This window comes from Saccostrea cucullata, unplaced genomic scaffold (assembly GCF_032062105.1).
Source record: "Saccostrea cucullata isolate Sc308-1 unplaced genomic scaffold, CSIRO_AGI_Scuc_v1 ctg8126, whole genome shotgun sequence".
NCBI lineage: Eukaryota > Metazoa > Mollusca > Bivalvia > Ostreida > Ostreidae > Saccostrea > Saccostrea cuccullata.
Window position 1 is genome coordinate 30,666 of NW_026939630.1, and position 25,804 is coordinate 56,469.

Genomic DNA, 25,804 nt, shown 5'->3' on the forward strand with positions numbered 1-25,804 from the left:
TTCTTCGCATGAGACCTTTAAAACCGAGACCCCGTGTCGCAGTAGGTGTTGGCACGATAAAGATGCTGCTCACAGTGTCGAGTAAAGGTCCATCGCCAGTTTATGGCAGCCTTTCTAACTGCATGAAAATTTTTCGAATGGTATGTAAAACAGCAAAAAATTCAATCGTATTCATCTATCGAAGCCTGTTTAAAACCTTTCAGAAAATGCATTTAATTAATAGAACGTATTTCAAAAATTTGAAAGTGGATTTATTTTGTTATACATTTCATGAATTCGTTAATATAAGGCATTAAATATAATCTGTTTCATGAATTGATTTCACCCTTTTTTCAATAAAATAAAAACCCTTAGATTTTAGACAGAAAACTTTAAACTTGCTATTAGACGTACCTTATACACATAAATTAATGCATAATATGTGATATTCTGCCAAAAAAAAAGGCATCGCTTCTTTTATCTAACATAATCTTTATGTATTGCACTTTTTTTTTAGCTCACCTCAACGAAGTTGGGGGAGCTTATGTAATACTAGGACCCTCGGCATCGGTGTCGGAGTCGGCGTCCCGGGTTAAGGTTAAGTTTTTTGGAACAGTTTTCTTTTTAAGTACTTCTGTGTCCTATATTGATTAGACATGCAAGGAAGATGTTTCTAGCGTGTTTCATTGTACCAGTCAAAGTTTCAGATGCTGCAATTTCAGCAAAGGAATGACCAGGTTAATGTTTTTGGAGCAGGTTAACATTTTGGTGCAGTTTTTGGTGTAGGTCTCATAAGCCCTATGTTGACCAAACTTGCATGGATGGTACATCTTAGGATGCACACAACCAGGCTTGCTTCGGATGCTGAATCTGTCCTACATTTTCTTGATTAGTGAAAAGGTTAGTTTTTTTATACAGGTTTCATATCCAAGTAACTTTGAGCTCTATGTTGAGCAAACTTGCATGGTTGTTACAATTTAGGATGCACACTAATGGAGTTGCTTCAGATGCTGAATTCGACATACATTTTCCAGATAATGGACCTCATAAAAGTTATGGGTGCAGGTCTATTACCAAGAAACAACAAGGCTTATATAAACCAAAGTTGCACAAATGATGCATCAAGGGATGAAAACTCTCAAACTTGCTTCAGATGCTGGATTTTAATTACGTTTTCATGATAAAGAACTAGTTTAAAGTTTTTATATAGGTCTATTCCAAAGTATCAAATCAAATTGCAAAAATTTTGCCTTTTTGGGTGTACAGTTTTTGTTTGTTAATTGTGTGACTTTGCCTTACTTAAAGACAACATTCGTTGAGGTGAGCTCTGTAATCTCTGATTACATATGTTTTATATCGTTATGAACCTCATGTTTTTAATATCATATTTTTTTCTGTTCACTGTGTCTCTTTTTTTCTTCACGACATGGTAATTTTAGTAAAAGGGAGCCTCGTTTGTTGATCTTTTTTTTTCACTTGAATGCTTTTGTTGTTGACAAATATGAATGTTAAGATTAGATTGATAAAGAAAATTAGAACACGGTACATTACACTTAAATCCCAATCAATTCAGAAAGTCAATGTTACTGGTATATTGTATATCAATTATTTTAAAAATTAATGAGAATAACGAAAATAATTAAATTGAATGTTTTGGTTTAGTTGTTGAAACGGGTTCCCGTTGAAACATTGGTAGCTTTATGTCATCTGTGCCATCATGTTGTCGGCGTTTCTAATAGTCTGTAAGTATTGTTCGAATTTATTTTTCCCCCATTATTTTTTATTATCTATTGCGTTATTTCATTAGTTTCGTTATTTGTTGCATATATATTTATTTTTTCTGGAAAATGAAGTATATATTGAGATTTATAACGAACAATATTCAAGCTCAAAATCCATAAAACAATACAAAACAGGAGCAGGGAAAACATTGACCTCCAAAACACGAGATGTGTTATCAGGTGCCATGGAGGGGTAATATAATTTATATGACAAGTTATATTTATTAGGTATGTTAAAAACAATGAATGAATTTCAAATTTGAATAAAATATGTTTTTCTACAGACAATGTATTGAAAGAGCCACAGATTTTTACAAGAAGATTACAAACACCACAACATGTTTATCCAGTTTTGAAAGTGAGTAGACATTTTACAGCTTTGAATACTAGTATTTAGTATTACAGAGTTCAAGTGTATGATTAGATTTTTATATATTTTAGAATAAATTTATCACACAAGATAACAAATAGAAATGTTTAAAACCAGTGCCCTTACATCTTTTAGAAAAAGTTTCTTTGAGTAATATCACAGAATGTTCCGAAGACTGTGTTGTAAAAGAAACATCGAGGGAGGATAACTATATCAGAATACACATCAAATACGACACTGATATTATTTTAAAGTTAGAAAGCAAGAAGAATTATGACTGTGGATACAGTTCTAAAAATATGTATATCGAATGCACCATAAATAAAAGAAAACAAGGTAAATCTATTGAATCCATTATTTACTTTGATGTCTAAGGACAAAATTTGTTTATGCATTTACAAAGTTTCATTTTTCTGGTTTTGTTGGTTTTGCAAATGTTTGATTGTTTATTTAATTGTCTAGATTATGTTTTTTCTATTTCTTTTTTTTCAGAATGGTTAGAAACATGTATAACTGGTCAATGTATCAACAGTCTGAACAAAAGAACAATTCAGTCAAAGCAAGTAAATGGTGAGTTAAAAAAAAACATCTTTTTTTATTATAGCTGTAAGTATGCCTAAATCATGTACGTAGCTATATAAAATTAAAATATATATATATATTAAATATAAATTATACATATTTTAAATATAAATTATACATATTTGCTTTTCATTTTCTGATACATGTTTCTATAAAAACTTAAATTACATATTTATATATAATTTTTCAAGGAACAGATATCGTTACTGAAGCCTTTCAAACCCTTTCAGATGCCGATCGTCCCTTATCAGACCCACTCATCTTTTCTGCTGTGATTTCAGGATCTATTATTCTCAGTGCCGTCATTACAGGAATGGGATGCTTACTGTTGATGACAAGAAAAAGAAAGACATTTACCTCTAAATAATGTTCTCCAATATTATGCATTATATGATGATCATAGATCAATCAACCATCTTTGATTCAAATTCAATCAAAGTCCAATGTGTAGAATTGAGCATGTGGCCTATATTGTATCTTGGGAGAGTTTAATAAATGCGATTCTCTTTTGAGATAGGATTTTTTAATATGAAAGGACGGCATTTCTTTATTTTTTTCAGCTGTATTAGTCAAAGTATCTTAACAACATTCTTGACATTTTCTTTCCTAGAAATACTGTATTTTCAATACATTATCTTGGTATTTTTTTTTACAAATAGTTTTTTTTAGTTTTCTAAAAATACAATTTTTTGAAATCTTATACAACTTTTTAAAATCGCTTTGTCTTGAGTTGTAAATCAACATAAGAGTTAAATACTTCAAGTCATTAAGAATGCGGATACAGTCACTTCGATGTATTACAATCTATATTTTTATACACAATGGAAGTCATGTGACAGGTTATAATTATTAGGTATTTAATTTAACGTGTTATCAACTATGGCATCTATCCAATTTTCTATTTTCTTTCGTATATTAGCAAACCGGTTGGGGAATAAAACTAGTTAAGAAATACGTTGACAAAAGTTGGACTATCACTTTTGATTTTCAGATATACATTAAGAACTATAAACATTTAATATTTGATACTATTTTTCAAAACTGTACATACGTTGTGTATATAAAAAAGTTCATTCACTGTCATTTTTATAATACGCGACCATTGTCGCTTCTAATAAGTTTTGAGTATAATGAATTGAAAATGAAGGGGATCGGAATTTTCAGAAAAAAAAGAATTTATCAAAAGTCGAAATTATATTTGTATTTTTAGCATGAATTGTTATTAATGTCTTTAAAACTTCCGAAACTCAGTGGCAGCAATTGTTTAACCGCAAACCATGGCTAGAAGGCAGCATTAACCAAAACAGTGTTCATAAAACGAAAATTGAGAAATAATTTTTATCTTAAAATCACACCTCCCTCCCATATCAACAATGTTTATTATGGGAGTCATGGACGTTTTGTTTTGATACTTTTATTTGTCTAGTTTGTTTTTTCTTGCCATTTTTATTATTATTGTTCTCATTAAAGTATTTGTCTTTTGATAAGTCTATTCAAATCCATTGTCATGAGTCTTTGATGAAGTATGGCTCATTTGAACTATTTTATTTGGCTTAGTCTAACCATTTATTTTGTGTGCGGTTTGCTAAGTTTTGTCTGATGTTATTGATTTTAATTGTGCTGTGTTTCAAGTGTTTGATACATGTATGTCTGATTTTTATTATTGTATCTTTGAATTTGTAATTCATTTACATGAATGTATGATGATAATAAACTTTATTGTGCAAATTTTTGAGTTTATGATTCAGTACATGTCTGATTTCAATGATTTTCATCGTGCTAAATCTTATTTTGTTTTTATTTTGATCATTTTGAATGTAATTATGTTTTGATATCTGATTTTAATGACATGTATTGTTATTATTAAAAGATCAAAACATACATGTCTTATTTTAAACGCACTTGTTGCTCTACCTGTAATGTATTCAACAATTAAAATGCGTTTTCAATAATAATTTCTAATTGATACTTTTATGCTATTATAGTAGGGATGTCAAAGAATATTCGAATATTCATTCGATGAGTTGATATTCGAATATAGATTTATGATTCGAATATTCCTTTTTAAGTATACAAGCATTAAAAAGAGAGAAAACCCTGGCAAGTTTTATTAGAAATTGAATAAAGTTTGTACAAAATTTAAAAAAAACCCACTCCTCTTGGATCACCTTAAAGGTGTGAAGAGTATATCTATTAGAGTAATTTATGTATTTGTTCACTTAATTAGTAGTATAATAGTTTCCAGTACTTACAATCAGCTTGTATTGTTGTAAGGACATAGTTTTACAGTAAACACACGGACCCCTTCTTTATGTAAAAATCATTAAAAATCATTATCAGGAAATCATAATTAGCGAAAAGTAATTGCTTTTAATATTTCACCGTTAGATAATTGTTCTGCTTGGTATAAATTTGTAGGAATTATCAGTGTAGACTTTAGTAAGACGATCAATAATTAATCTGGAACATACTAAAGAATCTTTTGAATTTTCTAACAATCATTACATTTGGGATGTATACTATTCAATATTTCTTTAAAAAAATATAATTGCAGTGTATTTACCGAACTCCACATGAGTTTTTATTCCAAATAATGGCATAAACTCTGCACTACTTGACAAGAGAGTGAAGATATATATTTAATAATGCAAGATGTATTTATTTTATCGAATATTCGAATATATTCGAATACTCCTATCGAATATTCGAATATCAATTATTGACAACTTTGACATCCCTATATTGTAGGCAAGAATAAATCCATCTCTTACCTTCGATTTTTAGGGACGATTGGTCCTACATGTACATGCATGTTTCATATTGTTTTTCCATATTGTTCGTTTTTATATGTAGTATACAAGCACATAAAAAGTTGATCGTCATTTTGCTAAAAGAATGTACATTTTTTTTTATTCTAGCTTACATGTATATATGTTAATATATTGAAAATCAAAAGGACCAAAAGCATTCTGAAGAAAAGAGTGGAAAAATAAAAAATCACATTGTATATATATTATCAATACCAATCAAAACAAATAGCTTGCTTTTGGGAGACGATTAATAAATGGTTGAATCGACAAAATATTAACCCCCCTTCCCGTAATTGGGGGATATTAATTTTGGTCTGTATGTCTAGCTGTCTGTCTACCTCGCTTTCGTTTCCACGTTAAACTTTGTTTTATATAAATTATTCGTAGTATGAGGAAACATAGCATTTTAGTAAATAAAAGAATATTAGATAAATTAAATTTTTTCTATATAAAAAAAAACTTTTCAGAGCATACTTTTACTGATAATGGATCGATGTTCAACCAAATAAGTGAATAAATTAAGTGGAATAAGTGAGTATAAATAGGTGAATATAAGAGTAAATATTTCTATTATAGTTAAAGTTGAGTTACTTAGCTATACCAGTTTATAAAATCGGTTTACGTGTATGAATGCAATCTGTCTTTTTTCCCACTTGAAAATCTTTCTCTCGCCAAGATACAAAAAATAAGTACATATACTTAAAGAATGCGTTTTTTTTTTTAAAGAAAGACGGAAGGACGTGTACTTTCTTTTCTAAATTGTAATATTGTTGACGAAAGTGCTCTTAAACCTAGAGTGTTTTACTTCAGGGATTATAATTATTATAAGTTATTTCAAGCTTTCATTGACTTGCTATCATAGCAGTATATAAGGTCTCTCTATATTGGATTAATACTTATACCCTTACTAGTAATTATCTAGCACACGATATATACAGCTGTTTGTCTTGCAAACAATACCTTTCTAATCATACCCCTTCATTGAGGAGTTAGAAAAGTGATTCGGTATATTTTCCCCCTATTTCAAGTCATTCAAGAGAATGATATACTGGTATTTTATATATTATATTATATTTTCAATATTAAGCTATACAGTAAGCCTGAGTATCCTTTGTCTTTGGATGAGTGACCAACATATGTTACAACTGCATTAATTTGCAAAACAAAAATGAAGAATTTTGACATTTGTACACACTTATAAATCTGTTCCTCGGCATTTCGTGGGCCGTTATAACGACCTTGTTAGTAAAGAAAACCTATCATTATATAGGTCTTATTTTGGCTGAATTGTTTCAGATCTATTGTTAGGCCATTGTACTACGTTATTTACTACGTCTTTCTGATCAATAAATCGGTCAACAGGGGATGCTCACTCCTCCTACCTGATCCCACCTCAGGAATTGCAAAAGGTCAGTTTTTGTTACGTTTATAGATCTTTTTGCGATAGACCACTGTCATAATCATCTTTTATTGAGTATATATACACAGTTATTCAGTATAAATTGAAATGAACATTGTAACATTTCAAGAACTTGTCTTACGAAGTCATTGTTAAGGACAGATGATACAAACATTTTTTTCTTTGGAGGAGATTAAATATCAAGTCACAGTTCTAGTTTTAGAAAAGAGGATATACTCGTAATTCTCCGAATTTTTTTTTCTCTCCAAGGACTTTGAGAATGAAATACATTCTATAATTCCCCCGGGAAAAACAAAACGGTAAAAATTCACAAAAATCAAATAGTAGTCTGATTCTAACCATTTTGCTTTTCCGCAAAAAATTCACCGAGCCTGATATATTATTAAAGTTTAAATTACACTTTTAGCACCAAACTAGCACATATTATACATTTATTGCATGATAGTGAGGGAACTATGAAGACTTATTCAGCAAAGAAAAATCATATTCCCCGAAGGCTTCGCCCGAGGGGGATATGATATTTCTTGGCTGAATAAGTCTTAATGTTTCCCGAACATTCATGCAATGAATTGTTTATAATACCGAAACAAGCAAAACCTTTGAAATAAACAGAAACTTTTAAATTCGGCACCGCTCTCAAATTCACTTTCATTTTTAACAAAACGTTACTAAAACTCTTTGGTCAACACATTATCATCAATTTTATGACTTAAACCAGGATATTGTGACGTCTACTATACTCTCGGGAGTTTCCTTTAAACGAACGATAATTTTTGCGGGAAAATGCACTAAGTATCCGAAGAGGTGGAATATGATGAAAAGCATGCCGACGGCCGGGAAATATGAAGTTTTACGGCCCGATCACGTGATAACTTAGAACCAATCAGATAATGCGTTGTTTAGAATATTTATAATGAGGTATAATAAATTATATTCTGAGATTTGTTTTCATCTGTAAACCTTTACTAAGTGGTTTTTTTCCGTATTTGTAATTTTATTCAAGTACATGTATTAACTATTATTTTCCAAGGGGTCATTTCTTTTATGCAAGAAAATACAACGGTTTTTTGACTAAATTTAATACCAATTTATTGAATGTGCTCCTTCAGTATCATTTTCGATGAAAATAAGAGGGAAAAATTGAAGATTAAACGATTTTACCATGATTATTCTAGCTGTGTTTTTTAAGGGGGTTAGATATGGTAGGTATTCAATTCTACAAGTCTAAAGAGAAAAGAATTGTCTGTTTTTTCATAACCAGTGACATGATGTTAAGTCTCCTCCAAAGAAAAAAAATGTGTTTGTATTATCTGTAATTCAATAATTAAATAACTTAAGTATGCCCCAGACAAAACTTTTTCTAAAGGGAACCCATCTAGCAAAAAGATCTGGGTTTTGCCAGAAAAAAGTTGCAGCTAACTTTGTATCCGGAGTGTGCGTGCTATTTACTCGAGTTAAAAAAATCCAATCTGCTTGGCGACTACCCTTTTCCTAAATTGACCGCTCATCCTAGAGTCCATACCACGAAACTGGAAGTGAATCCCGCGGTGAATATTTTACGTTTTTGATCATTATGGTAATATTATACATTTATTGACTGGATTCGAGGACAACGTGTGTTTTGTCGGACCCAAGAAACAAACTGTTTGCCTGAGGCCGAAAGCCGACAATTTGGTTTGAGGGACCATAAAACGCATTTTGCCCGAACACACAGTCAATAAATGTAGTGTTAAACCTTCTATTTTGGACACTACATGTATCTTGCCCTGTCATCCATGATGTAACCTCAGATTCGTCAATGTTAACCAACAAGATTAAGTTCTGCCCATTGTGTGACGTAAGCGCTCTAAAATCTCATAGAAAGGTCCAACATCTTGCTCTGCGGTCAAACACCGTTTTTTTATTCCCACTCAGTAAAGCATTGAAATGTCAGACTTTATACGCATAGATTTATATTGAAACAAATTTTAAAGGTATAACAAAATGTTGTACATACATTTTTCTTTTGCAAAAGGAGTTGATTTTTACGTCGCGGGTTCGAATCCCGCTGTTGGAAGTGGAGACAGGCCCTTCAGATGTGACCTTATAACCGAGGTCCAGTGTCGCAGTAGATGCTGTTGGAAAAAGACCTCATCCTGCTCAATGGCCTTGAGTGCTGAGTATAGGACAAAATTTGCAGCTATCCAACGGTAAATGGTCGTGTCTCCGTATTAGTTAAAAATTTTCGAGAGGGATATTAAACAATATACAATCACTCACTTACTCTTCCCTTCAATTTAATTTACGTCAAAAATTCTCTGCAGGATTCACATTCGGTTTAGTGGCAGAGAGTCAAAGATGAGGTGTCAGGGTGGAAAAATGCCCATGCACGGTCGTAGTCGTCAATCAGACTGAATGTTTTATCTTGTTTTATCTTGAATAAATTGTACAAACCACTCCAGTTACTGAATTAGTCGCATAATTTTTCTGTCAAAACCCATATCTGTTTAGTTGGGTTCTCTCAAACCGCTTTGCCATCCTGGTGTTTTTTTACTTGAGGGTTCGAATTTTTTCTGGATTTTTTTTTTAACGATAAAAAATCTTTAGACTCTTGTGGTTTACAAATTCAGAGCAGAGAAAACTGGTAAATGAATAAAATAACTATATAATAAAAATAATGATATATTGAGTATACTTAAAGACTATGGTACATTGTACAACTGTATTCATGTGCACTATATTTATGTGTATTTTTAAATGATAACAGGATGTCATTTGAATTTACATACCAAAGTCAAAATTGAACAGCTATAATTTAGCTGTTAATTAACCTTCCCAATTCTCATTTAACAGCTGTTCTTTAGCTGTTCCTTAGCATTCCAGTTCACCCACTTCATGCAAATTAGTAATTTGCATACACATATTCCAATAACAGTTACAAAGATTGAAAAATAATAAATAAATAACATCTTTTTAGCAATTTTAAATTTGTTCGCCACTTGCTTACAAGCAGGAACATGGAATATAAACAAATTAAAGTATTTCGTTTCTATCTTCTAAATATTTCTTTATATGAAAAAAATGTCCTTGTAATAAAAATTCAATATTATGTACTTAAACATTAAACCATTTTTCAAATTTCAGTTTATAAGGCTATTGATTGATTATGTATTGTTTAACGTCCCTCTCTAGAATATTTCACTCATATGGAGACGCCACCACTTGCCGGTGGAGAGCTGCAGATTTTGTCCCATACTCGGCACTTAGGGCCATTGAGCATGGAGGGATCTTTTTCGTGCCTACTGCGACACGGGACCTCGGTTTATACGGTATCATCCGAAGGACCGGTCTCCAAGTCCAACAGTGGGATTTTGAAGTTGGTTTTAAGTGTTTTATTGTTAAATATAATAAAACAATTAGGCAGAAATTGGCAAAAGAAATAGAAAGTAATGTTTCCATTTTATGCAAGATTTCATCAAATGGACTACTCAGGGGTCTCAATTAGAAGCTCCGATTAAGAAAGCTGTGAGTAGTATTCATATTTTGTATTTTGAAAGTTATTTGTCTTATCAGGGGTCGGTACCCCTTAAATAAGTATTGGAAGATCAATACGACAACCTTTTATCATCTGGCAAAGACAATGGCAACTCTGAATGCTTTCCTTCGTCACAAAAAAAAACAACTATTGAACTATTGTAGGTTTTATTCCCTGCTTCCACTTCTACAGACCTTGTGACCTTGAGCTCTGAGGTCTACATTGTATTTAAAAGTTTATAAAATCTTTGTGCATTTAGTTTTGTTTACTTCGGCAAAAGTGTAGTTCTGATGTTCTTTCAGTGATGATTTTTATTCATTTTTTATCTTAGTTTATGATTTCAAACAGGATGTGGACAAATGCACTCGATGGGAATGGACAGAATCAGGAAGGACAGATAACTATATTAGTAGTAACCTACATGTATGCTGCGGACACGATCCTATAACTGCTCAATAAAAAGAATACCAAGTGTAATTACTAAGAGGAAGATGTAATAATTAAGTGTAGCATGGACGAAAAAAACAATAGGTACGTGTTTCCTGTTTTAAAGAGAATTATGTACTAGAAATGCGACACATATGCATAATCATGATACGGCTATGTATTTTTAAGAGATAAAGATACTTATTAAGTTTCAGTGGAATTCACTCGATTTATGACTTGAATATAATTTCAGAACCATTAAAAAGTTGCATTGTTGACAAGTGTCTAAACCGACAGATGCCCAGGGTTGCGGATGATATCGGTAAATAATATTTTAGCTGTGTGATTGTTTTTTTAGGGGTGGGGGGGGGGGTGCGAGATGTTTGCTTTATTTTTTGCTTTTAATATATATTTATTAATGATGTTCAAAAGTTTAACCATACGGCTCTACTTTCTTTATATACGTTTTCGAAAATTGTTTGTTCTAAAATTACTCTCTTGATCAGAACGAAAAAACATTTCTGCTAGAATTAGTCGCAATCATTTTTATTAACTGTTTATTTTTAGTTTGGTATTTATTGTTGTACAAACAACTGATTCTGTGTAGAATTGTTTGAATATGTACATGTATTATTTTTTAGAAAGTGAGAAATTTGTCATTTCATCCAAAGAAGCTATTATTCCCCATTTTCAAAAGGTGAGTTATTTGCGCTATAAATAAAGTCACTTCCGCGGACGTTCTTGATGTAAACATGTTCATGGTGTAATGCCTCTGTCATATGGAAAAATGTTATTGTGTTTGTGAATAAAAAGAAATCTTAACTGATTCGTATTTTTTTTAAATTGCCCACTCATAGTTTCTTTCTGGATTTGTATTAATCTGTATAGTAGTATAATAAGGCGCTGTGTGAGCCCTCCCCCCCCCTCCCCCCACCTTACAACAAAAAACGAAACAAGTTACTGATTAAATGCTCATACATATTCGAATAGGCCTATCTAAAAAAAAAGCTAATTTTCGGTAGTGGATGTTCTGCAGACGGATCATCATTATTTACAAAATGTGCATCTAACAAATATAAGAATTTTTAGTTATAAAGTTTTAACGAATTAATCTAGCCTGCTGCAGCCATATTTCCTTTTCTGCATCTCTAGGAAATTTTTTGGAGACTGATGACATATCCATCTACAGTTTTACCTTTGAAATTGCTGCATATACATCAGTAGTTCGTCTTCCGCGACCGATACCAAGAAACTGCGTTTTTGCTCGATTGTATGTCATAACATAGAACTTTTACTTACAAGAACACATTTGTTGACAATTAAAGGCCTATTTCATTTGAATTAACCGTGTTTCCAGAATTTTTATTTGTAAAATAATTGATTCACTATATAGTATTAAAACTTTGAATGGAATTCTAAATGAATAATTTAAACTCATGTGCTCATGTAACGAAGAAAGACTAATTAAAATAGCAAAAGTACAAGTATTTATTTTTATAAGTTATTCTTTTTTGCAAAGTGTGTAAAAAAAATATCAGAGAGAGAGAGAGAGAGACTCATGAAACCCCGTGTAACTGACATACATGTACATCTGTGAAAAAATATATGTACCGTAATTATATTGAATTCACAATTAATAATTCTAATAATTTTTAATTTCCACAACTTTGGTTCATATTCAACTGTCCAACCCATTAACACGTTCGTTCTCTGTACCTGTACGCAAGAAACCCTCGTGCGTCACCTCAGTGTCAATCAAATTCGCATGAAAGTTGATTTGAAACATTCTTATGGCCAATTCTGAGTTCAAGTGTGTAACACACTCAACTGACATCCAGCGAAATTCATCTTTCCGGTTTCACCACAACGCTTATTAAAAACTTACGTGTATTTTGTAAATTATCCTTTTTAAGACATAAATAAGATGTATCCCGTAGATTATACATATAAGATTTTAAGAAAAAATTACAATAAAGTACCATAAAATTGCAAATTTCTGATGAAGATGTTTGCCAGCTAACAGGCAAGTAGCAACGGGGGGGGGGTGGTCAAGGGGCCTAGCCCCACCCCCACTTTTTTCCCAACATTACTTTCTCTATTGAAAATGTTATTGAAAGACAGCTTGCCACCCCCCACCCCCACACACACACACACATTTTATACTACGGTAAAGTTATATAAGGGAAACGTAGTATTGTATACCAAGGAACTGGTACTGAAATAAGTATCTTTTTCGACTTTGGGCAAGGTTTTTCTTTGCTTTTTAACTTTTCTAGGTAAGAAAAAAAATTCTTTGGCTACCCCCCCCCTTTTAAAGACGGTGCTACGTACCTGGCTAATTAGTATAGCTTTCTAGAAAGGGGGTGGGGCTAACAGACCCTTTATAAAGTCGCTTATTATCTAAAAAAAATTGCAAACCGTTTCCTTCTTTTAAAATTTTTAAATGCAGCGTGTAAGTTGATCACTATTTTGCGTAATGCGTAGTCCACGGAAGTTATGCTAGTGTAGAAGAGTTCCGATTTTGAGGGGAGATAACTCACTTTTTAAAATGGGGAATAAATCCAAAGATTGATGCTGCGATTGCTGGGGGCGTGGGCTTTATTTTGGGTACGCAGCACAGTTAAGGTTACAGTAAGGAGGCGGGGCCTAATTTGTACGGGAAATGTTTACTATGACGTCACGCATAATGTAAGGTCTTCAAAATACCACAAAATGAAATTATTTGCTATTTCAAACAGCTGGATAGCTGTATACTACATACATACTTACTATTACATGCAGTTCTGTCGTTTGTTAAATCCCACACAACAGTATATAATCGATGCATCGATCGCAATGCACTTGTCAATGTGACGTCATCTCGCAAAAATGACGCAATTTTTACACAGTCAGAGGCTGATCAAGTCACATTTTGTACAACGAAAAATGTCTTTTGTTCTCAAATGAAATATTATTTGCAGTAAAATAAAAAGCCATTAACTTGGATGCGATGTCTGTTTTAGTATTTTATTCATAAACTGTACGTGCATTCATCAGTCAAGCGATACTGTCGTGTGTTTGTATGCAGATTCATTGAAAAAGTAATGGAAGGGTCCTAATAAATCGATTTATTGCAAGGGCATACCCTGAATGCATCCTGTCAAAATTTTACACATAAACTCAAGAAGCATTAAGATATTGGAAAAGTGCTGCGAACCTCTTGAAATCTTGCAAATAAGTTAATTATAGCTATATTTAATGTAGTTGACCAGCAAAATATTCAACCTGCCGTCCAACAAATTAAATTTTACCAAGTAAAAAAGGGAATCTATATAGGTTCGTAGCACTTTTCACAAACTACATATAGTGTTGAAAAGGATCATAAAATAAACTAAGATTTTTAACTTGGTTATGCCCTTGCAATATTGAAATTTATAGATGACCTCTAAACTACAAGTATAACTGCCAAAGTCATGTGACGTCGACATACATGACAGGTCTAAATAAAAAATCTAAATGTCCCCAACATGTAGATTTAAACCACATTACATTTTTTCGATATCAGTGAATTCCAAAAAAGATTCGCCCATCCTAATAAAATATGTATTTTTTATCTTAAAAAATCGCCGATATTTCCATTTGTAACCTTAACTGTGCTGCGTATAATCATAAGTGTTATGATAGCCTTATATTTTTCTAGGAAAATCAAACCAGCAATTTACTGTCAAATGTCGTGGTAAGTTCTTTCGATTTCATTTAATCCTCGACAATGCCTGCTTTTCGATAACACGTTGTATATTTTGTTACTCAATTTCTATTATACTGAAAGGAAAAGGAAACGTAATTTATTATAAATAATGTAATTTAAAAAATTAATCAAGATTAGTTACAAAAAAGGTCCATGTGCATTTGTAACATAAACAATATACAATCAATCAATCAATCTTTACATGTATAAAGATAATCAATTTTCAATCAATAAAGTTTAAAATGTTTCATGATCATGGGTCCAGATGCATAATCTAGAGAATTCAAAATATTTGAAACAAAATGGGGTTTCCCTTAACCTAAGAACAAAAACTGTGATAAACGTAGCGACTTTTTAATGGTTATCTGGTCTTTCAACATTTAAAAAAGTATTTGTTTCTTTGAAGTAAAATACACACATAATGCATTTAAAGTTATGAGGAGAATACAGGGAGATTGCTTAGAACAAGGTACAGTTTCAATACAAATTAAGCCCTGTATTTTTCTAAAATATGAAAGTGATATAAGAAATTAAAATCCACTCTTTCTGAATCGTAGGAATTCCATGCAGAAAGAATACACAAATCATTTATCTCATATGACCTCCTAAATGCTAATGGTGGCGTCATTAACTTGTGCCCTTTCCCGTATGTTCTTAAAAAGTTGCATAAGACATGAATTTTCAGTGAAATTTTCTTTCAGAACATACTCTGCCACCGTCGCCCACAAAGATTTTGAGATATATGATTTTTCAAAGCAGTTTACATGATATATTTAAAAATTAAAGTGGGCGACGGTGGCAGACACTATTTTCTAAAGGAAAATAAGCACAGAAATGAGTCATTCTGAGGCTTTTCAGCATTAATCTTAGAAATGTACTTATCAATGACGTCATATTTCCAGAACGGTCTTCCTTCATGCTATATTATTCATGATTTATCATATTCATCAACTCAACTCTTTTTAAAGTCAATTTTATAACTTTTTAAAAACATTAAATTTTTAGGGCACAATAAAGCTTAAACCATACCTTCTTCTTTTTAGAAAAACTTGCTATAATGTAACAATTTTCAACAGGTGACTCAAAGTCAACTTTATATTATTCTTAAGCAAATCAAAACACAACATTGGGAAAATACATGTATCCTTTTCTTATTTTACAGGAATATAATAAAACAAAATAACAATATTTTTCGTTTATGTTGCAAATCAATTGAGTTTTGCTCTGCTAATTATGCCAATAAAATGTGCCTATGTTCTATTTTGTTAAACATGTGATGTTTTAGAAAGCTTTTTAATTGCTTCCTTAGAAATTAAAAAGGGTATTTAAGTCTATCTTTCAGTTTACATTTTTAAATGATTTCTATCTATTTTTGTGCTAGGAAAACCGAGCCACAGCCCCTGCAATATAAATTTTCCTATATTAATCTTGATGATTTAAACCCATTTATTTTGTCATTTCATTCAGAAGAATACAACAAACCATATCTCTCTCATTATTAAATATATGTTAAGAATGCTCTGCGTTCAAAACCGTTGAAAGAGGACGTGTAACGAGATCAGATCAAAACAGAACTTACTATCTAACCCCCCACCTGTATATTAACAACATAGTTTTTAACGCCATAATACAATAGGCACTTATATTCATCCCGAACACTGAGAGAAACCGACTGCGCGAGAGTGTATGTGTGCTTGTCGAGTTAACATAGTTGTTACTGTAAATTTTATATGTGAGTACTGTATGACTAATATTTAGTATTCCAAATATGCAATCTGGTTGGGTATCTCAGACCTTTTCAGAAACAATCACAAAACCTACTCCACTGCTCCCGTATAGTCCAACTCTACCTACAACTGAACAGTTATGTGACTATAAGGACTAAAGGGTAGGAATGCCTAAGCATAACTTCTGCCACTTTTGATTAACTAAGAGCTATCTTATTGGAAAGATTGGGTAATAATCTGTTAGACAGATAGATGCCACAACGAATTCTATGTACATGTTTTACCGATGCGCAGGGAAGGTTTATGTTACCGTGTTTAAACTTAAGTGTAAGTCAGTCACTGTCTCAGCGGTAAGAGCACACAGTAACCCAAAGGCATTTGGTTTGAGTCCTGATTTGTCTTGATTCTTTACTACCCAGGACATTTATCACCAGCCGTAAGATATTCCCTATTTTCTTGAAACATGCCTCGAATAAACAGAAATCAAAGAATCTCAAGACGACTTTCAACAAGATATGTGTCTTAATGTTTGATAGAAATATTCGAGAAAAAAAATTTCAAAATCACCATTAAATCACATCTAAATGTTTATTATGTTTCTTTTCCTTTCAGTTTATGTATATATTCGGACTGATAGTTCTATTATTTTACTTTATTAATTATTTTTATGTTATTTCTTGATACCTTGTTATTTATTGATTTCATTACCTGATAAAGTATTGAGAGATGTTGTTTTGTCTCATCACTGACGTCTAAAAGAAACGCAGATAGAGGAGGAAATGTAAGTAAAAAGTTGTTTGCTCTTAGACAGACTTGTACATTTAAATCGAAATTAAAAAGAAGGAAAAATAACACAACTGAGGGAATATGTTTCAGTTGTTTGATACATATGCACCAAAGAGATTAATTAAGATTTGAAAGCAATGGTCGATGTATATTTCCAAGAAATGCATGTACAAGACGTATACTTCAATCTCATATTCAATCTTGGCTTTTTTTGTACTTAAAATATTTAAAATATTTATTACGTAAATTTATTTGTTGGAAATTTTAAGAAACATACTGGATTTTTAGCACAAGGGTCGTTCGATATTTGCTACAATAATTATAAAGTATATCTTAAAAAATGAGGCATCTGATTTAATCTTTCACGTTTGAAAAGTTTTATTCAAGATCTCCCAAATACAGAAAATCCCATGAATTCTCCAAAGAAATTCATTTTTAAAGTAAGCATGGTCACTGCAGTGAGCAGAAAACTGTTATGAACTCCTCCAAGAAGTTGAAAAAAGCAAGCATTTGTGAAACTGTGCTTTTTACATAAACCGCCAAAGAACTCATTTCAGATATGATTTTTATATGTACAAAACAATGATGTTTAACGCTGCATACTTTTCAGATGGATTGAAAAATTCCAAACAAAAGAGGATAGTTTATACATCGGTCAATTTGGCCGATTGGAATAGGGTGGGGCATCCAAAAATCGATATCATGTGCCACATGATGTTTGAAAATGTTAAATTTGCAAGGAAAGACATTGCAAACATTCTAAACCTATAATCATCACAGCATTATGAAGAATTCTGACAAAAGGAAACAAGAGGCCCATGGGCCACCTGAGTAACTTTGGCCATTCTGTCATTAAACAGATTTCCCCCTTTGTAATACCTACATGTATCTTGACCTTGACAATTCTAAAGTGTTATAATTCAAACAATCTAGAATTTACACACCCCAAGGATGCTTCCACATACGTTTCAGCTGTTTTCGTCCACCTGTGCTTGAGGAGAAGGTTCTTACATTTTTTCCCTAATATATTTCTATGTAAAACATTGATTCCCTATTGTCGACCTTCCCTATCCCGGGGTCATGATTTGAACAATTTAGACTCTACACTACCCAAGGATGTTCTCACATAACTTTCAGCTTTTCCGGCCCAGTGGTTCTCGAGAAGAAGATTTTTGAAGACGAAAATGTGAAAAGTTTACAGACGGACAGACGGACACACAGACAGACGGACTACAGACAAAGTGTGATCAGAAAAGCTCACTTGAGCTTTCAGCTCAGGTGAGCTAAGAATATAACAATACTTCTATCAGAAAAGGTGCCCTTTTTAAAAAAGTCTTAGAGAAAACATGCATTAAATGTGTCAACGGTCTATTTAAGGATATCCGATCCTCAGCCAGGAAGGATATCTCTAAAAATTAATATTTAATTTGAAATGCATCAAAATAAAGCTTGAAAATGAAATTTTTTCATGCAACAATTTTCATTTTATTCATCTTTATAAGATTCAAGGTTTTTGGAAGTCTTAGAAAATGTCTTATAAAAGTTGACATTTGTACCCTATAAAAGGAAAAAAAAAATAAAACAGTTTTAAAGAAATAACATTTTCTTGAATCCAGCCTTAGATACCAATACGTATTAGCATAATATAAAACAAAATTGTACAAATGTACAAACATTCAAACGAAAAGCCAGCAATGGTAACTTTTACGTTCTAATTGCACAAAGGAAAATTAAACAAATTTCCGGCAAAGGTAGTCCAAATATCGGTGAACAGGTAATTTTTCACGAGCCGGACAATGTAGTTGCATATAAGCTTAACGAAATGAATAAGAATTTGAAGAAAAGAAAGTATACAAAACGTTTCAATCACCCATTTTGGCTAAATCCAGTCATTTTAAGATCTTTTAATTCCCAAAACACGTAAAAAACGATCAAAGGAAGATTGTTTAATGTCATGGGAAATTATATTTATCAGTGTCTTTGAGGGATCCCCAATGATGAATATGCTGTGGTTTTCTCTTCATGCATACAATGTACAAAGATCTAAGACACATGTGAAAGGTAACAGTGATTGCCCTTAGGTATTGAAACTATTAAGAATTAGAATTAAACTTCTTTTCCTTTTCTATATGACATTTTGCATCATCGAACAAACCTCGTAATATTCTTTTCTTTAATCTTTAAACGAGATGGTTTTAAAAGATTACGACTTACATGTACAATACCTGTATTTGTGTTGTGATGTTGAAGAAATAAACAGATAGGATTTTCCTTGATGTTTTCAAAAAGAGAATTTTAAACTTTGATATGAAATATATGAAGAAACCGAATAATGTTCAAGCTCAAAAATGATAAACTTAATGCGAATGCAGAGACCAAGTGGTTAATTTTGCTGACTTATTGAATCAAAAGAGACATGTTGTATTATATGTATATTGTATGACCACTGATAATAAGCTGCTATATAATGTCATCATTTGCACATAACTAGACATTTTGAGGTGTGTATTTTACACTTTTTACTCGCCTTTAATTATAATTTCGATATTGTAGGTATCTGCAACTTTATCTAGACCAGTAGAGATGTCTGTATATGAAACCATTCCTGACAAAAATGTATACGATCATTTACACGAGGAACTAAAAACAGTTCCAAAACCAGGTCGATATTCAACAATAGAAGAAATTAGTGAAATTTGTCAGACTAAAACTGATGGAACTTCTCAACCAGTAGAAGAAGAAAATGTTAAGCTTGCTGTTAAGACAGATGATAAAATTGAAAATAACACATTCCATTTACAACAACAATCAGCTGAAGGTGATGATGGAAAAACAAATTTAGATGAAATGCAATCAATTGGTGGATATTTTATTCTTGAAAAGAAATGTACGAAAGAAAAAATATAGCAAATTTATGTTAAACTATCAATAAACCAATAGAGAATAATACATACCCTTTTCCATATCACATTCTGTATCAGCCCGAGACACCAATATCAGGCAGAGGGCCGAAGGCTGATACAGGGCTGATACATGATGTGATGTGGAAAAGGTATGTTTTATTATGTTTAATACATACTTAGTAATAAAATATAGTACACGTTAAGTTGAGATGACATAAATAAATGATCATGCAAACTCTTCTTACATGTACACGGTCTATTGTCTAATACGGTTTGGGTTTGACTCTACTTCTATATCAAATGTGTCAGATTTGTAATTTAAAAATAATCTATTATTTGTCAGTTAGATTATCCTTACATTAGCAAAGTTAAAATTAAGAGAATATGCAACCCCCAAAATATGTGTATGATCACAAGTACTGTTTTTTGAGGTTTAATTTACTAGGGGTGTGATATTGATCCGTATCAGCCCTGCAAGTCCATATCAGCCTTGCAGGGCTGATACGGCAATTGTGACGTCAGGCATATCGCATATGAAAATATCCTGTATTTACTACTAAGTTTGTAATAAATTAATGTAATAAAAGATACTTTATGTATGCATAGTTTGACATCCTGCAACATGTACACGTTAAGTTGAGATGAAATACATGTAAGTAAATAATCATGCCCACACTTCTTACATGTACACGGTCTATATTGTCTAATACGGTTTGGGTTTGACTCTACTTCTATATCATCTATGTGTCCGATTCATAATTTAAAAATAATTTATTATTTGTTAGTTAGATTATCCTTACATTAGAAAAGTTAAAATTAAGAGAATATGTTACCCCCAAAATGTGTGTTTGATTACAAGCACTGTTTTTTAGGTTTAATTTACTAGGGGTGTGATATTGATCTGTATCAGCCCTGCAAGTCCATATCAGCCCTGCAGGGCTGATAAGGCTATTGTGACGTTAGGCATATCGCATATGAAAAAATCCTGTATTTATTACTTAGTATGTAATAAATTAATGTGATAAAGATACTTTATGTATGCATAGATTGACATCCTGCCACACTGTATTATATTTATTCATAATATCGAATATATTTTTAATCAGAAGACTTGCAGTTCCTTTTTGAATAATTATGAAAAATCTTAGCTTGTATAACGATACTTTGTCTGAGTAAAAGAGGCTTGCTTTCTTTATAATTTTGAAAGAACAAGATAGGACAAGTAATGTCGCATGGCCCCCAAATTTCTCAGAAAATAGATTACTTGTAAATAAAAAGACACCCCTGTCTTTTGAAAGATGGAAACACCTACTTTTTATAAAACATATTAGATTTCTTTTCATTCGTCCATAAAATAAATTTTAGAGGACTTTGTTTCTGTACGATCACGAAAAATAATAAGAATATGCAGTATTTTCAGCATTCTTACGCTCTAAAAACTATGAGCGACTAAGAGTACCACTAAGATATTTTGTTATTTGAGAACAATACATAAGTACTTGCTTTGTATGAAAAATCTTCGTGGTACTCTTAGTCGCTCATGTTTAAATATTAAAAAAAGCAAGAAAAAAATCGTATAAATTTTATAAAAATCGATTGGTAATGATCAACCTGCTTTTTTCCGGATTAACAATGTGACGGGTATGTTATGTTATACAAGCTGCTCCTTGTCAAATGGTAGTTATTTGTAATTTTTTCGCAAGATACATAATTTACAAAATTTTGTCAAACCATCAATCGTCTCGGATAAAGAAAAAGTTGTTTAGAATTAATAAACTCACCGGTGATATTTCAAGTCTTTGAAAACACACATAATAGAGCAATCGTGCGACAGGACATGCCATAGAATTTTCGACTGGATTTCCACTTTCCTGATAGGATCAGTCATGTTTTGGTAAAAAATCAAATGAATTTTTTTCTGCATGCAATGATACTAAACGAAATTATCCACGATGATATTTTTCTACCTGTAGTATTTCACGAAAATTACGATGAGTACGAAGCGTCTGCTGTACGACGCCATTTTTGTTTTGACTGGGAGCGGATCAAAATCCACCACATATAGGTTATTTTTATTGATTTGTTTTTGCTCATATCGCTTCAATATTTTAAGGACAACTTTTAACATAAGAAGGTGGATTTGTATTTTTTATTTTGTTATTATTAAAAAAAAATATATTTATTAATGGGAATATGAGAAAAAAAACAACACAAGTTCTGGATGTTGAGAGTACAAAGACATCCAAGATTCATCCTTGCAGAAGCAATGTACATGTACTCACTTAACAACTTGCTCTAATTGTTTTTTTTTTCTTTAAAAGATTACACAAAATTAATATTATGAAAAATGAGGTTCTATTGAGGATGGCTGGATGTGCAAGCTATACTTTCCTTCCAAGATCTTTTTTGCAACTCACCGTCATTTGATAGCAACAGAAATTGGAAACTGAAACCCTGGGGCTGAAGGGTCTAAAGCCTCTTATCAAACCTTAAATCATAATTTGACAGAGAAAAAAAATAGGTGAATCTGTCGTACGTTACAAATATTTCATGAACTTGTAGATCGACATGGCCCTAATCATTTTTCCTCACAAAATACCAATTTCGTAATTATCTCAATAATCAGTCGTCTTATAGTTAGGAAATATTATAAAATGATCATTGATTTAAATTCTTACTGAAAATCAATGATTCTAATTCACCGATATGACTTTCTGTATCCATTTTTTTTTTATTCGTACATGTAAATATCTATTTACAGTACAATGGAAAACCCATTTTTGTTTTGGTATTGTCATTATGTAACATGAGGCTACAATACATGTGAACTTTGATTGAAATAGAATCTCACTCTAAAATCTTTTTGATCAACCTGTGGTATTTTTTTTTCTAGATTAATAATGAACTAATAAAGGAAGGATCTCACTATATATCAATAACTATTTCCGTATTTATAATTATATAGTGTATATAGCATTAAAGTATCCTACAGGAAATGAAATCAGACAATGAGATTCAAGTTAAAGTTTAAAAATTCTTTTTTGTAAAGTCTTACAATGCTGATCTAGGGTTACAAAAGCTGAAGGACTGTAGCTCTCTGCGTGAGTAAATTTGGACAGATAAATTGTCCCCCTCTTTAATTTGCATACCGGTATATGAAAATGCAAAGATTTGCCGCATACATACAGGTACACTGTATAATGTAAGACTCTTTTAAAAAGTATATAAGTTTTTCCACTGTTAAGAGAAATGTAGTGAAGTAAAGATATTTGTTGCAATATTTCACCTATAGATTAAGCTACATGTATAGGGGAGTCTGCGACAGAAAATGCATTGTGTTTTTTACAGTTTGTTATTTTTTTGTAATTCTTTACTTGTTACCAGGTAGATCCGATATCAGCTTATTTGTTTCCTACCGGTGACACTGGAGGGAGCTGTAGATTTTGTCTGTGTCTGTCCGTCTGTTTGTCTAGCTGTACTCTTTCAGTCCCCATGTGCCACTTGTTTTTCTTCACTTTTTTCTAAACATTTGCAAATATTGAGTTGCGTAATTTTTGGTATGCGGGTTTTTGTTGCTAAATTATAAATAAAGTTTGCATTTTTCCGCTTAAATGATCTTTGACGGAATTTGGGGACTTTCATGTTTTTTAACTAGATTAAACCTTGGGTTTAAGGGACTTGTATTGCTGGGGCAATGATGATAACCCGATGTGTGTTGAATATTACTAAGTAACTAGCTAACTATTACTTGTCCAGGAACTTAGCAGGAAGATCATATAACTTTCTAGAATTTAGGTTGTATACACGTAAAAATGCCTTTTAAACCCCTGCTTAAAATTAGTTGCCCCATTCTAAACACACTATCATTTCGACCGTATGTTTGACACTTTTCATTCATCTAAAATCTTTAATACAACAGTTTTAAATCATAGGAGAAAAGAACCATGTCCCTTTGTTTTTTCTGCTACGTGTATGTGTGAACCCCTAAAATGCCCCTATCCACTCAGATTACGGTAGCTGGTATAGGACATGGTATGAGATTTTTTTTCAATTTGTGGCCACGAAATAAAATTCGTGGGAACGAAATAAAAATTCGTGGAAACGAAATAAAATTCGCGGGATTATCAGTTACATGTATTTTTTCTGATTATTATTTTTATTGCACTTACGGTTTTGAATGCAGCTACTAGTATATCCTCAAGGGTACCAGTTTATAATTCATCTTTGCAAACATAAAGATTCTACCATCTCTGACAGATTTGGTTTCTAGCTAGTTTTGATATACTATATTCTTCCTCACTTCGTTCGTCCAAATGTAAATTAATTAAGAACTAAATAATCAACATACACATGTGTCGTAAACAGGATGCTGCTCGCTAGCTCTTTATTTTCAATATTATACAAATAATCTCAAGATAATCCCAATTCCAAATCATCTACAGAAGATTCAATTTGTATATCGTCCATTTTTTACACAAAATATTCTTAATACACAGTGTACCTTACTACCAAACAACTTGATATTCAAAGAACCGAGCGAGCTTAGATAAACGACCAACCCTGCGAACTACTATTTAATTGTACCAACAAATTACGTGGACCTAATTTCGAACACGTGACAAGTATAACTGGTATGTTCACATTCAATTTATATATTTTCATATCCATATCAAAATAAGTTTTTTTAAGTATTGATTAAGTCTCCAGTTGTAGTTACAGATGCAAAAAGAAAAACTGCATTTTATGTGGCAATAGTCTAGTCTCATACAATACATGTATGGATCAAACCTGTTAGAGTGACTTTATGCAAAATACAATAATTGCAGAAAAGGAAGTGATTCCTTTAATTTATATAAAAATGATAGATCACTGCTGCTGTATATTGAAACAGAAAAATACTTAGTACATAAAGAGATATCTAAAACGTTTCATAAATAAAAAGAACTACAAATGTTTTTTGCTGCAGACTACCCCAAGTTCATTTATCGAAATGAACATATTTTCATCTATGTATGCTAGAAGATAATTGTATGAATTTTCGCAAAACGTACTAGTCTTTGGCAACAGAATGATACATATAACGTTATAATTTTTGTAAAACTTGAATAAAGCCATAAACCAAGTTGCCATTAATATTCAATCAATTTTCAAACAAGTGTAACATGTAGGCAGGAATCGAGAATTATCGTGCATTGTTCTTTATTTTTGATATTCTATTTGGTTACTAGGGATTTATATGGTTACTAAGGGTTTATTGGGTAACTGAAAGTTTAATTTTTACTCTATACATTATAATTTATGTATATATACAGTGTACATAAAATGCACAAAAATATGTGACTGTCACATTATTATTTGTTATTCTGATGCTCACCGTGGTTGCATACAAACTGTTAAGAAATCTTCCTACACTATTATACATTTTTTTTACATGACTGTAATGATGTTGCTAAGGATTTCTTTGATGCCTGTAGGATAAAATTTTGAATTCTAAAGATACTTGGATCTTAATCCTTAAGATACCAACATTGAACCTTACAATTTCATTTCATTGTACACAAACATCCCTTCTTCTCAATATTTTTATGCATTTCAAGTTGTTACCAGGGACGTTTTTGGTTGCCATAGAAAATTAAGTTCTGTATTTCACCTACAATTTGCAATGTTTCAAGGATTAAATGATTTTTATCATGTGTTACTTAAAAAATATGGAACAAATACATAATTCTATAAATAAATGTTTCTGAAATTGACTTTAAATTCAATTCATGGTTGTTAT

The 25,804-nt window shown here is 31.7% G+C and overlaps 2 protein-coding genes across 2 annotated transcripts in view; both read left to right on the top strand.

Moving 5' to 3' along the window:
* The window catches only part of LOC134253480 (uncharacterized), a 77,057-nt gene that overhangs the window by 17,261 nt on the left and 33,992 nt on the right, over window positions 1-25,804 (top strand). The window lies entirely within an intron of this gene.
* LOC134253483 (uncharacterized) lies at window positions 1,406-3,196 on the top strand. The gene is made up of 6 exons (XM_062736003.1): window positions 1,406-1,432; window positions 1,642-1,721; window positions 2,045-2,118; window positions 2,266-2,466; window positions 2,623-2,700; window positions 2,904-3,196. Exons 1-6 carry the CDS (start codon window positions 1,406-1,408, stop codon window positions 3,077-3,079), a joined length of 636 nt encoding a protein of 211 aa, XP_062591987.1. The 3' UTR covers window positions 3,080-3,196.